At 40.6% G+C, this 14,990-nt stretch overlaps 1 protein-coding gene across 7 annotated transcripts in view; it reads right to left on the bottom strand.

The window, feature by feature from the left end:
* PIE1 (SNF2 domain-containing protein / helicase domain-containing protein) overlaps positions 1–14,990 on the bottom strand; it is a 77,187-nt gene that overhangs the window by 28,270 nt on the left and 33,927 nt on the right. For 5 of the 7 annotated variants that reach the window (XM_011623780.3, XM_020665199.2, XM_088863575.1 and 2 more), the window contains 5 exons: positions 5,532–5,596; positions 5,376–5,443; positions 4,031–4,487; positions 3,219–3,494; positions 1,594–2,123 (listed from right to left, as the gene is read on the bottom strand). In XM_011623780.3, the coding sequence (XP_011622082.2) occupies positions 1,594–2,123; positions 3,219–3,494; positions 4,031–4,487; positions 5,376–5,443; positions 5,532–5,596 (1,396 nt within the window). Of the gene's footprint in view, positions 1–1,436; positions 1,487–1,593; positions 2,124–3,218; positions 3,495–4,030; positions 4,488–5,375; positions 5,444–5,531; positions 5,597–14,990 lie in introns of those variants that run through there. The other 2 variants (XM_088863576.1, XR_016053128.1) reach the window with 2 other exon arrangements.

Genomic DNA, 14,990 nt, shown 5'->3' with positions numbered 1-14,990 from the left:
TTCCACCAAATCAAATTGACTAATTCCCTAGGTAGATCATCTTTTCTACCAGCTAAGTTTCCAAACTTTCTGATAACTCTAATTCTTCATATTTCCCCTTCAACAATAGCAATTTTCCACACAATCTAAACTCTGCCCAGCCGTGTACCCTACATGAGGACCACCATAACTCAAACATAAAAGATTTGGCACCCCAATGGACTGGATCCGATCCTAAATGGACAGGGAACGTGGTACAATGTCAGTTTGAGAAGAGCTCTGGAGTGTATACTAGAGAAAGCTTCCTCTTTGAGATCAAGAAGCTACCCAGATTTGAAAGTGTAGGTTTTCGGCAAGGTCTGATCACGTAAAGGAGGAAACATCAAGAGGTAGATAAACCAAAAATTCCTGAAAATGTAGTCTGAGAAACTGGCCATGCTAGCTGGTATGTGTCCTGGTCTGTACCTTTTCAGAAGACAACCTGATGAAGTTATAGCCACCACCTAAGACCTATTAGGGGAAGAGAGGGAAGCAACTTAATGCAGCTCTTGCCACAGTGCTTCTCTAGGATTTAGCCAGTTTGGGCCATAAATCTCCAAAAACTTCCTAGAGAGATTATAGGGGATTTGGGACAGAATACCATGACAGAGAAGAAAACAATGCTGGCTGTTCAGTGAGCAAAAATTGTGGGATCCAGATGATCCAAATCCCTCTAGAGGCCCCATGGGTTCGGCCCCAGACTTGACAGACCAAAGCAAGAATGGGTGGACCCATCTTGGTTTCTATGATGGCTAGGATAATGCTGTTGAATTTAAGGGAGAAGGATGAAATGGCCTTTTTCAGAGGCTCCCAAGCCCCTGACGTTCCACACCAGGGCTCGCATTTGGGAACAGGGTGGGAGGGCTTGTGACATAGAACATGATATCAGTATTGATAACAACATTTATACTTCTTTAGCAAAGTCAACTGAAGTATAAATCTTCACAACTTTTTCTTTTCTTTTATTTTATTTTTATTTTTTTTCAGAATTTACTACCAATTCAAATTTCTTCCTAAAAATGCAGTTTACATCCTAGGTATTTTACTTACAAGTAGTAAAACCGTCTTTTTTTCTTATTTGCATCCCCATGCATCAGTCAAGGTTGAGTACTAGTTGGACCACTAAATATGTCAAGCCTGATTTTGTTACAGCCCCAGCCAGATGACAAATAACTCTTGCCAAATACTAACTTGGAAAAGAGGTAGGAGATGTGCAAAGTATTTTATGCAGGTAATGAGATGAGATGTGAACATACTTTACTACTAATAAAGTATGTTAATAACAAACATGTATGTTTCACAAAAGATGGGAAAGAAGGGAAACTAAAATCAGAAGGGAAAGATACCATGATCCCCATGACCATGGGAAATCTGTGGTAATCACTGTTTATCACAGCCCAATCAATGGATATACAGACCTAGCAAATGGGGTCATGCCATATTCTGGTTGGTCCACTCTCTCCATCCCCTATTTGATTGGACACTGATGTCACTGAAGCAACGTGGTATACTCAAGCAAATCACCAAAAGAAAAAGAGACACTAAGAGAATGAAAGATAGCAATTAAGAATGTACCTGAATCGAACCTCTGCAATCTGGCAGGACAGTTGTGGTAGCAAGTTTTTGGACAGCTGTTCTTGAGGAGCTGGCTGCTCTGGATCTGACCCACTTATGAGCAGGTCAATATTAGAGGGAAACCCCTCTCCCCAATCATCTTTTCCATTCCCAAGCACAAGCCTAATCTCCAATGTCTCTGAACCTTTCCTGTTTTCCATCGACGGAGTGGGTGGAACCTGCTGCCAGAAGTAATTCACTGGATGCTCTCTTGGCTCAATTCCAAATGACGAATTGAGGGCCATGGAAACAAGCTTGGAGCTCCGGCTTGATAGTGCAAGAAACCTCCTTGCGGGTTCTCTTTTGAGCTTGTCAGAAATTTGACCGCGGCCTAGACTGCAGGAATTCCGAGAGGCCATTGGGCCATGGATATGGTCATAGCACGAACGCGCTCTCCACACAGACGAAAGTATGGCTGTGAAGTGCTTTTGAAGGAGAAGCTCGTTGTCAGGTTGATCACTTGCCACGTCAAGCAACCAGTGGACATGATCCTGCTCAAGAAACACAAGTATCAGTTTTTTTTTTACTCCGTAATTTCGTGATGTGCAACTATATATAATTACATATTTTTTTGGTCAGTAATATTTTAATAATCTTAACTTTATCCTATTTTTTGTGCATTTAATAATACAGGTGCGTTTGAGACAAGGAAGCCCAACAACTACGCTCTGACACGTATCAAAAATTGCATCATACATTCACACACACATACAGAACATGCATACAACATCCTTTGAAAAAAACATTAAACATTAGCACTCTCAATATGGTTCAACAAAGTTGAAATATTTATCCAGAAATACATACATACATATCATAGATAATTACTTTTTGTCTTGGGTATGTCATAAATAATTAATATTAGCTTCTGGATAATATGGAAACAAGTCATCTCAGCTTAAATCTAAGAAAATTAGCATAAATATCCGCTACTATTTGCAGTATCTAAAAGTGTCCCCAACTTTTCATATTTTTGCTCATGTCCCTTTTTTGTTACTTTTTATTTTTCACCAAATACCCCAGCTCGGAACTCACAAGTTCTGAATCAGAGTGTTTCTTTATTTGACCAAGATATCGCTTTGGAACTCCAAGTTCCGAACCAGCCTTTTTTCTAAACCAACTGGTTCGGTCTTTACTGAGAAACAGACAAGAAAGCCAATTTGGAACTCGGAGTGCTGAATTGTCTATCACTTTTTTTTTCTTCCTTTATTTTGGGGTGAATGAGCAGTTCGAACTCTAAGTTGCAAGCCACTTGGGTCCCATGTTTTTCTAGAGTGAAGGACCACTTCGGAACTTCACCAAAGACAATGTTTTGATTGAACAACTGGTTTCGAGCTTCAAGTTTTGAACCAGTTGCTTCACAAAAAAATCAGTTCGGAACCTAAAGTTTGGAACTGATCTCACGATAGAGAAAAAAAGACCCAGGTTTGGAACTTGGAGTTCCAGATTGGGAATATTTCAGGAAAAATGGAAAAAAGAGACATGAGCGTAAAATATGAAAATGAGAGACATGTTTTAAGTACTGCAAAATTGAGGGACATTTACATTAATTTCCCTTAAATATATCAACACATATAAAAAATTACCTCGGTTACTTTAAGAAGAGCCTTTGCACCCCCTGAATGGTTCTTCTCAGTGTTGGGATTTTCTGTTGCAGAAGATATGTGGCCTAGGAATAGTTCTCTGAATCTCTTGAGACAATGGGCAGGGTGGCGAAACCTCCCTCTATAAAACCCACCAGCTGGCATACCATAAAGTGTGTCACTTGCTAGATTCCAGTGCAATCCATACTCGTGTACAATGGCACACAATAAAGCATCTTCTTGCGTTGTCCAAGAATCTGGACTAGGGATATGCTCTTTCTGAAAATAAGGATAATCAGGGAAATCCAAATTTAAGAAAAAATAACATTTAGATTGGCAAAAAGTATTATGAGCATCATAATGAAAAGTGACAACAATTCGCAGAATATAACAGAAGTAAACAAATGTTGCAACCTTAAAGCCTTACAAAAACGTCAATGTATTTGAAGAAAAAGGTATGTTCCACAATATCACGACATTTTAGGTTTTTAGTGTCACGGCAGGTTCTTTTAAGTTTGGAAAAAGTAAAACTTAATACTAATTTGCAATAGAAATTCTTTTATTTTTCCTTTTCTTTTCTGAATGTTTTTTCTGTTCACTTGAATTTCTTCAATTTACTTCTTTCTCTATCTTTTTTGAGATTTTTGATAGAAATTTCCTAACTGTTTGTTTGAAATCTACCAAGAGCTTACTTTCCCAAAAGATTTCCGAAAGTGAGAGTTGCTAATACAGTCAAAACAGGTGTACAATAAAGTGACATAAATGCCCATGATTTATAAGTACACATAAATCTAACAGCCAAACTGGAACCCCACCTTGTACTTTGCCTTTTCCAATTTGATAACCATAACCCGCTTTACAGGCATAGCCGTTATAGAAATCTTCCCACCCATTTTGCTCCGGCTTGCTGGTTTCACATCAACATCATGGATGCCTATTGTGTTCGGAGATTCAATTTCAGAGTTCTTATCTTGACTTTCTGAGCCCACAACATGAGTACCAACAGTGCCTCCTTTCTTATGTTTCTTTGAGCCCTTCTTTTGAATTTTCCCCTCATTGGGTAATTTAGGAGCTCTCCTCTTCTTATTGCTTACTGAAATTGCTGCACTGCTAGGCGTCTTTTTCTCTTTGGATATTTCTGGAGCTTCTGGTATTGGAATTGCAGGCAATGCTTCTGAATCGGACGCCAGGGCTCCTTTCTTCAAAGACTTGAATTTTGCCTTCTTTGTCTTCTTTTTTGTTTTGGTCTTACGGTCACTTGATTTCACCTTCCTGTTTGAGGTGAATACGTAATATAAAGAGTTATATACCCCTTAATCACAAGCAGAAGAATCCACAGATATTTTCTTTAATAAAATGAAAGTTCATAAAATCATGCAGGTTAACCAAAGTGCACACAAAAAACAAAAGAAAGCAAACATCACATTGGTTACAGAGTAAAAATCCTGGTGTATTCTACACTGTTAGAAAGTGAGTCACACAAAATAATAACAAAAGAAGTTAGTAGTACTCAAACTTGGCAGTTCATAAGAAAATGGAAACAATGTCATAAACCAAATCCAGACAAAAAGGAGAACAAAAAGAAGAGAATGATCTGCAAAAAAATAAAATCATGAAACATGCTTAAAGGTTGGCAGATTCTCAAAATTAAACTACTACTTCTGCAACTAGTTCAATAAAAGATTTTTTGAGATGCGTCAATTAGAGTGTCCTTTTATATTTGGCATGGGGTGAGTATTTAGTTCGGTCAACTTCTAACTACAACAGCAAAAAAGTAGATTTTGACAGAGTAAGAAATATTTATATAAATGATCAAGGAAATAAATAAACAAAAAATTGCTGTCTCCAAAGAAGATTTGACTAAATTATGGAATCATTCCTGCAAGTGTTGAAAAACAATTAATAAGCCAGAATTTGTTCTTTAAGAATATATAGTTTCAAATTTAGTATGGGAAAATACATAAAAATTTGGAAGTTAAGCTAAAAAACCAGCCAAATTTGTGATTCAAGCCATTAAATGTAAAAGAAATATACAAACAGATCATTACTGCAGGTCAACCAAAATAAGGCCAAACAGCTGGTCTTTGAATACTGGCTAACTTTTGGCCAAAGCAAATTTAGGCTGCAACAACCACCCAAAATTTAAATCCATAGTAGTACCTGTTTGTGTCTCCTTGATCATCGTCATCAGCTGCCTCTCTAGTTTCTGACTCTAGCTCTTCCATTAACTGTTTAAGATTACACAGTAGGGTCAAAAATGTCAACAAAAACTAGGACTGAGTGTGTTAACAACCATATAAAATGATATGGATAGACCTGACGCTGAGCTAAGGCCTCAACATGCTGCCGGTACGCTTCCGTTGCAAGCTCCGTATCCCAGCCTAGTTTCAACAAGACAAGTAAAAGAGTTCAAGACACGCAGGAGATGTTCAAATTGTGTGCAAATAGATAGGCACCAAACACTATACAATCAAAAGAAAAGGAAAAGGGGAAGGGAAAAAGTAAAGAGTAATTAGACATAAGAAACAAACAGCCTCCCGAAAAATGTACAACTCAAACCAATGAAAAATGTTTAAGGTCTAGGAAGAAGATGGAAGTACAGAGAATATAATGTCCACATATCATACTCTGAAATGCACTGGCAAGCCAAGGCTGAAAATTTTCAAACATGGAAGAAAGGAAAAGATCATGCAAGGTAATCATCGTCTATACTTCCAAGACCATATCACATCTGCTCAACTCATCAGATTAAATTGTAACTATCAATCAGTGAAGAATGGCCAGGATCCCCCTCAGTAAACCAAAATTTAAAAACTTTAGAGAACGGACTTCACCTCCTTTCAGCTGTTTTTTTTTTTTTTGGAAGCAAATTTGACTTTGTATCAAAGTAAAGGTGCAATGTACAGTAAATGGCCACCCAAAGCCAGGGAATGATTACAGGGAACCCACTAAAGTGGGCTATACAAAGGAATCATATGAATACAGAACTATCATGATGACAAAAAAGGAACCAAGCACTTAAAAAGGTGCAAAACTGGTTCCTGATGGGGGCCTCAGCAGGATTAGACCCTTTTCTAGCCTAGGTGTCTGCTGCTGCATTCGAATCATGCCAAATGTGCCTCCAAGTGATGAGCAAGTTTCTACGAAGATGTGAGATTTAGTCAAAGAGGCTAGCCAACCCCCAGGGTCACATGGTAGAGTCTGAGGTCTAGAAGATTACATTTTTGGAGTCGCTCTCAATGATCAAGGATGCACACCAGCTGGGGTCAAAAAATTTAAGGCCCTCTAGGAGGGCTGGTACACGGCAGTGTTGGAGTCAAAGTGGCCAATGGACTTGGAAAAGGGGAAGAGAGTTCTTCCTTCGTGGTCTCGATAGATACTCCCAATTCCGGCTAGGCCCCGGTTACCAAGGGAGCAACTGTCGAAGTTGAGTTTGATGTGCCCGGGATCATGAGGTTTCCAAAGAGAGGCCAGGGAAATGCGAGTCGGCCTAAGGTGAAACATAGCTTCCCAATTAAGGTGGGAATCCGGGTAGGAGAAGTGTTTGAATAGGCTGTTGTTTTTGGCCCGGAATATGACGAGAACCTTCACCTGGTGCTTCAAGGCATTGGGAGTCTTAAACTCTCCATGGAATATCCTATTGTTTCTCTTGGTCCAAATCACCAGAAAATTGGCCATAACGGATGCCTTCCACAGCATTATACCTGATTTCACCCAAGAGAATGGATGCAAGGAGTTGAAGAGGTTAGGGACACTCCTCAGGGTCACTAAGACCAATTAAAAAGCTGTAACAGTTCCCCCCAGGTTGGTGGGCCACCTTGCAGTGGATGAAGAGGTGAGGGTTGGTTTCTTCAGCCATCAAACACATTACACACCAGTTGGGTATGGGTAAACCACTTGTTTGGAGCTGGTCAACAGTAAGGGCTCTTTCGGTTAGGGTAATCCAGTTGAGCACTTGGATTCTGGGGGGAATGAAGGGGAACCAGGCCCTCGACATAGAGGGGGAGTGAGGAGTTCCGGTGTAGGTAAGAGTGAAAGGCAGAAGGATGAGACTGAGAAGAGGCCGGATGCAACGAGGGACCAGATTATTCTATCATCACCTTGGGAGGGACAGAAGACCGATTGGAGTAAGGAGGGCAGAGCAAGGAAATCATCAAGCTCATTATCGGCCAGGGGTCTCCGCAAGATTCCAGCTTCTAGAGGCTGCCCACGGTGTAAAAATGTTTGGCAACAGTTCCCTAGCCATTTCAGGCAAGAAGGAATAGGCTGGCAAGCAAGCGCTAAATGTGGCATCGCCAATCCAGAGGTCTAACCAGAAGTTGACGGTGCCCTGTCCTGGGTAAAAATCTGATGTTGTTTTTGAAACGTGTGAGGCAAAGGTGTGAGGCTGTGAGGTATGGATCGCAATGCTCCTGAAAACGGACTGCTGGCTCTGCTAGGAGGCACCCAGCCAGAGGAGTAAAGCCGGTATTTGTGGCAGAGGACATGCTGCAAAGGTGGTGGTTTTGGGTGGCCAAGTGCCACCACCACTAGCCAAGGAGGGCAATATTGTTCCACTTGAGGCTGCAGATGCCTAGCCCCCCAAGGTGTTTGGGCATGCATACTCTGTACCCATAAATAAGATGGAATTTAGTTTTATCCCCTTCACCCAACTTAGGGAGTTGCGCATTAGCTGCTCCAGTCATTGGACAATATATGAAGGGATGTGGAAGAGCGACATTTGGAAGATGGAGAGAGTTGCCATGATGAGGGTGATTCTGCCCGCTGAAGAGAGGAAGCATCCCTTCCACCAGCCAACTTCCAGTCAAATTTATCTCTGAGGTGACTCCATTGGCTGTATTTTGGTTTTGCCAATGCAAAGGGGTAAACCTAGATAAGTAGAAATCAGATCATCGACCTCACAGCCCCATCCAGCTGCCAAAGAGGTGATGTTATGGGCATTGGCCCCATCATTCTAGTTTTTCCAATTTTCACCCTAAAACTAGTGGCCAATTCAAAACATTTGAGAGAGAGAAGCAATCAATCAATTTGTTGGCAGTCAGCCCCAAAAATAGTAAGTTATCATCCGCATGTTGCAGGTGGGAAATAGTCGGTCCTTGGTTCGCAATTTGGAAACCAGTTGTTAGGCTGTGGAGGTACAACCTCTCAATGGATCTACTTCCCCAACAATAGCAAAGAAGAAGGGGGAAAGGGGGTCTCCTTGTCTGAGACATCTACAAGAGGGGAAAAAAACCTTTCGGAGAGCCATTGATGATGATCGAGAAGAAGGGACTAGAGATACAGCTGCGGATCCATCTTCTCCATCAATCTCCAAACCCATCCTAAACATCGTTTCGTTAAGAATAGTCCAGTCCACATGGTCATAGGCCTTTTCTCAATCCCGCATGATGACTATGCCTGGCAACTTCGAGAGGTGTAGAGTGGACACACTCGTGCGCCACCAAGGCTCCATCTAGGATTTGGCGATCCTTCGTGAAGGTTTCGTGGTTTAGGGAGATGACCCAACCGTGTACTTCTCTAAATCGAGAAGCCAACACTTTGGAAAGTATCTTCTAGGAAATGTTGATCAGGCTAATTGGTCAAAAGTCCTTGAGTTCCTAGTCACCTTCATTTGGGGATAGGGCGATGAGAGCTGCATTCATGGCTTTCTGCCTGTTTGCATGAAGTATTTGCTCATATATATTAATACCACAGCTAATCTTCCTCCACATTCAAGGAAAATGATATTTTGTGTCGATTGGCTGGTTTAGACTTATCGCTTTAAAGAATATGAAAAAGATAAACTAAAGCAATTTTGGTGTTTATGGAATTACATGTTTTAGTTTAGAAGATGAGTTTTAAGTCTTGAAAAGGAATCCCATAAAATTTGCATAAATAAACCTAACAAATTTGCTTGACATAAATGTTGAAAACTAAGTCCTACATGAATCTCCTCAGCTGGGGTGGTGAAGCCAAATTCCAAAGGGAGCTCGAGGGGGAAATCCAAGGCCAAAAGGTTTGGGGGTCTTTCTAGAGACTCTGAGGGGAGGATTTCATTATTGTTCACATTATACCTATAGTCTTCATGATTTTACCTACATAGAGGCTAAAGCCTCATTGTTAAACTTGGGTTTACGCATATGAAGGTGGAATACATGATTATGTTTGAAAGTGATAGTATTAATGTGATCCGATGGACTGCTGGATATGCATCCCATTTGTCCGAGAGGACATTCATAGAGGTTGAAGATATTATTTCATCCCAACCTTTCTCCTTCCATCATGTTCCATGGTCTGCAAATGCTGATAGATATGCATTGGCTAATGGGGGTGTATACAGAGATGCTATTTCAACCTACGTGGTTCTATGCTCCATTAACTCAGCATCCAGTTTGGTGCATTTCATTAGGATTTCCAACATAATTTAAAATTAACAATCACATTTCGTTAATGATAAAACAATCATCAATGTGGCTTTGTTGAATGTGGCTGGAATTGGTTCACAACTAGTTCGTAAGTCATAGAGCTATTTCTTTTGCAAATGGGACCAAAAATTCCCTTTGTTGTTGAATCCAAAGACCTCTCTCAAGAAGAATTGTGAGAAAGAACCCAAGCCAAGCTTGATTACCAAATTACCCTTAGAAAAGAAGAAATCTTCTGGTACCAATGGTCCAGAATCAAGTGACTAACGCTTGGAGCTTGGAATACTAAATTCTTCCGCATGAAACAAATCAAAGGAATAGGAAAAACACCATAATTCACATTACCGTTCGTCAGCATACCTATAGCCATCCCATGGAAGTGGAAAGGGCTATTGTCAAATTTTTCAAAAAGCTCTTCTCTGCTAAGGCCTTGAATGCGTGACCACTATTTCCTCCTCCCACCCCAGGACAAGGCTGAATGGTTGAAAAGGCCTTTCTCATAAAGGAGAACCTCAAAGCCGTCAAGGACCTAAGACAAGTGAAAGCCTTGGCATCTAATGGTTTCCCAGTGCCTCACTCAACAATTTTTGGGACCTCATTCATCAAGACATTGTTAATGTTTTCAATGAGTTCCATGAGAGAGGAAGTGTCTGCAAGGCTATGGACGCCACTTTCCTAACCCTGGCCCCTGAAGTGGAGGGGAGCTGAAGATCTACAAGACTTAAGACCTACTGCCTCCTTAATAGCTCCTACAAAATCCTTGCCAAAGTCTGTGTCGTTCCTCTGGGGTTTGAAAGAGGCACTCGTATGCATTATTTTTTATCCAGATCCAATACAATACCTGATAGAATGTGCGAGTTTGGTTCAGGTGGAAGGCTAAAAAAAGGTAAAGGTAGGCTCAAAAGGACATGGTTGGAAATTACCACATCATTGGGCGAGGCAAATTATATAAGGCGCACTAACCAGCATGACGTTCCCTATTGCTAGTTTCAACAATTCTCGTTCCTTACATTTCTTCCTAACTGCTTGGCTCGTAGTAGGTATTTGGTTCACTGCTTTGGGTATTAGCACTATGACTTTCAACCATAATCCTCTCAAAAACTTGCCCCTACTTTTCTCTACCCTGTGCCACTTTTCATTCTTCTCCTCCTCCTTGTTTCCCTCTCCACCAATTTGCAGCAATCTTCCTTCTACTACTACTACTTTCACCTCCTCTTTCTTGAGCCCAGGAAGGTCTGCCTTGAATATGTGCTCGATTCCCCAACTAACAATCTAGCAATTTTCCCATTTGAGGACCTGACAGCAGACCAACTACAGTGAGATATTCCCTCTTCCTAATTGCTTGCTGCCCCATATGTAAATCAGCAGAGGACACAAACAACCACGTCTTCCTACATTGCGAGGTGGTGGGTAGCCTCAAGGCCTAGTTGTTAGAAACTTCTGGTGGTCATCGGTGCTCCCGCAGTCAACAAAGCAACTCCACAAGCCTTCTCTTCTCCCCACTACCCGTGCGCATGTATCTTCGTTTGGCATGCCTCGTTGGCAGTAACCATTTGGTCACTTTGGACAGAAAGAAATGACAATTTTTAAGGGAGCCAGCTCAAAGCCATGGCTCTAAGTGACTGAATCAAGCCCATGGTGATTTTAGGGCCCAAAACCATCATAATTGGAAAAGCATGACGACCTCTAATTTTCTAAATTGGCAGGCGGCTTTGGAATTCAGGCCACCATGATCGCTCGCTCCTCCCTATAGAGACCCCTAGATATCAATCAAATCAAGCTCAAGTTCGACAGTTGCTCCCTTGGCAACCCAGGTCCCGCGGGTTGTGGTGGCCTCTTCAGAGAAAATTACAAAACTATACTTTCTTACTCTGGCTACATTGGCTTGGTGGACTCAACCACGGCTGAAGCAATGGCACTCATAGAGGATATCAAGAGAATCATACTTAGGGGAGCTCTTTGGTTATAAAGAGGGGCTCCGAAGACATCATTGAATGGGCCTCAAGTGCTACCACCTGTCCATGGCACCTGGAGCATATATTTTTAGCATTTTTTCTCTCTACAGGCAATTAATGTCTCCTTTCGACCTAAGTGGCAAAAGGCGAACTCTAGTGCAGACTTGCTTGTGAAGGAAAGAGCTAGATCGTGAAATACTAGCAGCATAATTACCCCAGGGGTTTTTTGAGCTTGAGTTCCTGCATTGGTTGGTCCTTGTTTGTCGGTTTTTTTTGTATAACATGCTGCCTTCGGCACCAATTATTTGTATATAGGCTTATGTTTAAACCCCAATTGTGAAGGACAACGCATACTCTTCATAGTAATAACAGTGTGTGGTTTGTATAAGGCTGAGCCCTAAACAATCAAAAAGTAAGGCGCACCTTCAAATAGTGTCAAAAATCATTATGGTGCCTGAAAATTTATTTTCATCTCTAGTTATAAAATTTAACGCTTCAAAAATAGTGTAGATCAAGCAGATCTATGAACAGGTGAAAATCTTGAAAATTGAAGGTCTAGATAATGCATTACAAGATGTACTACTTCCAAGACTCGAAGTCCCTTTTTTTTTTTTTACGTCCACGTATCTCAAGGTCGAGATGATTCTTCTAGTTAATTTTTGAGGTGCACCTTAGTTTGATTGTTTAGGGCCTCAACCTTATATAAACTTCTCTATGACAGAAATACAAAATCAACTTTTCAAAAGAGAAAAACGAAAAAAAAAATATCCATTTGCTGCTCAACATTAATAGAATACAAAAGAAGCACTCAGAATGAAAGCTATTGCCAAAAATTAGATGTGTACGCAATTGTTTTATAGTCAAAAACCTCTAATAGAACTTCGAAAAGGCCTTCCTCTTCACTTGGAAATAAACCACTATTTTAATACCTAATCTCTAAGGTTGTTGTGACTGTATATAATCTCAATTTTTAATTTGGGAGGTATGGTTACCTGGCTTTCTCACATCAACCTATTAAGGACAGCCATCTGAAATGAAAATCATGATTTCCTTTTAAATAGTCTTTGCCCAAGTACCCTAAAGGAGAGGCATGAAGAACAATGGCCACTAAGCTAAATATTTAAATCTATCCAAATGAGCATCAAAATGCCTAAATTCAACATTTTCATCAAATAATTCCAACCAATTGATAAAGGCATTTCCCCGGTGTCACTCCTTACATTCTTTGATTTCCTATGTAATTTTATGAATCTTTAAACATTATTCTCCAATAGATGGAGTGTCCTGACTATCGGTACCATAGATTTGAAAAGACAAGTGTGCTAATCACAGAAGGCCCTGAACCAATATTTTGTTGGTGTAGATCATAGACGTTGGAATTTTGAATTAAGGAAAGCACGTCAAGTGTCATGCAAGTGGGCTCTTCATTGCCCATGAGCTCTAGGGTTTAGATTACAATTTCAAACCCTATGTCCCTTCTAGAAGCCTACCACATGTGCACACATGTGCTAATATTCTCTTAGCAGTTTCCACAAAATGGCCCACGAGCCCATCCAAACAATTCGCTGCCCCGACCCCTAGGATGATGTCATGGCAACGTCACCCACATGTGGAGCGTGGAACCAATATGGTCCTATGTGCACATGTGTGGGGACCTTTTGGCCATTTAGGCTCCAAATGTCCATAGGTTCCACATGGGTTGTCCTTAATTGGGTTTTGAAAAAAGTTTATCCAGCAATAAAAATCCCATAAATAAAATTATTTTAAAAACCCAAAAATACTAAAAATCATTTTTAAGTTTACCTTATCGGAAAAAAGTAATTTGGGCAACTGGAAAAATCATGGAGGGAAATTGGGTACCTTGGGGTTTGATATAAATGCACAATACCAAGACACTCTACTTTGGCTCATTCTAGAATTCTGAACCATTTGTTCAAACCAACCTAAAGGAAACCATAGCCCACAATCTCTAAGTAGGGGCTCATGCTTGGTCTATCAAAGCCTATTGATAGACAGCAGAATTCTAGAATTTAGTGGATTGACTTGCACCCCCAATGGACAAGTATCACAAGCACCATTCTGCGGGTGTAGGGTTCCTCTCTCAAGCACATGTGCATGCTCCCTATCTGGTAGATCAACTAGAAGGGTGGCTTCCCAAATGGATACCATATGCACATATTGTGGTTGGCAAGTATCGAGGTCTAGACCCTTATCTTGGCCAAGCCTTCCCACACAAGGCTAAAAACACATCACAAAACCATAACCACATCCACATCACATACCCTGGCTAAACACATCCACTAGGCTACTACCAACACCAACTAAGAGGTAACCTCTATCCCTCACACGTAAATCATGCCATATGCCCATGCCCAATGGATCCAAGGTTTTCGTGACTTTTCCAGACACCGATACTGGGGCCCAAACAGTAAGGCACAATGAGTCACTTGGTTCCCATTCAAGTCCTACACTCCCACTAGAGTAGACAATCATAAATCATGAAGGGAAATTTATCAAAATACACATTGCATTTCAACTATTTGATTTTTTACCCTCTTACTACTATTCCAAGTCAAAATCATGCATATTTTGATGGGTAATTTGAAATTAATTCAAAACATATGGGCAAAACATTAAATAGTTAATCACCACAATTGTATTTGACAAATTTCCCAATCATCGATGGTGTCAAGGCCTTGCAAGGCCACATAAATCAAGCTATTGATGGCTCGTAAGAAGCTCCAATCTAGCTTGTTTTCTATTTGACAACAGAGGATATATATCCAGCTAGCTTGTTTTCTCTTCTTCTTTTTTTTAAGTTCAAACAGCAAAACCTCTGCACAAGTTAACAACCACAACAAACTGCAAGGAGGCAGAGAGAATGCCTCTCCAAGTACAGAAGCTGTCAGTGCCCCAATTGACTCACAAACTTAGTTTCCTGCACATTTGACCAACCACTAAAACACTATTTTTGAAGCCTCGAAGATACCTTGACGTCCCATGTGAACTCACACTTCCTCTAGCGCTATCGAATGACATGAAAGCTATTGACCTCATTATACAAGAGTGACATATGATTGCCACAATCCGCCATAATGTTGCCACAGGAAAACATGTTTAAATATGTCATCCTCGTCTAAATACCCTTGCTGAACCCAAATTTTTCCTATAGCTACTGATATTCAACTTTACAAAATAGACTTCAGCACAGAAGCCAAAAAGATAATTATCAGTAACTTCAGAACCTGAATTTCATCCCCATCAAGATCAATTTCAAACATCCTAACCCAAGAAGAGGAGGAGAATGTTGAGGTTGGGCAGCGAACACAATGAATAAATTGAAATTTCCTACAAGTGTTCCATCAAACTTCGGCTTCACTACAAGATTTATGAATTTAAAATCAACCAATCATGATACG

This window comes from Amborella trichopoda, chromosome 3 (genome assembly GCF_054954075.1).
Source record: "Amborella trichopoda isolate Santa Cruz 75 chromosome 3, AtrichopodaSantaCruz75HAP2 v2.0, whole genome shotgun sequence".
In the NCBI taxonomy this organism is placed as follows: Eukaryota; Viridiplantae; Streptophyta; class Magnoliopsida; order Amborellales; family Amborellaceae; genus Amborella; species Amborella trichopoda.
Note: the sequence above shows the minus strand (reverse complement) of the source record. Positions and strands in the feature narration are given on the sequence as shown.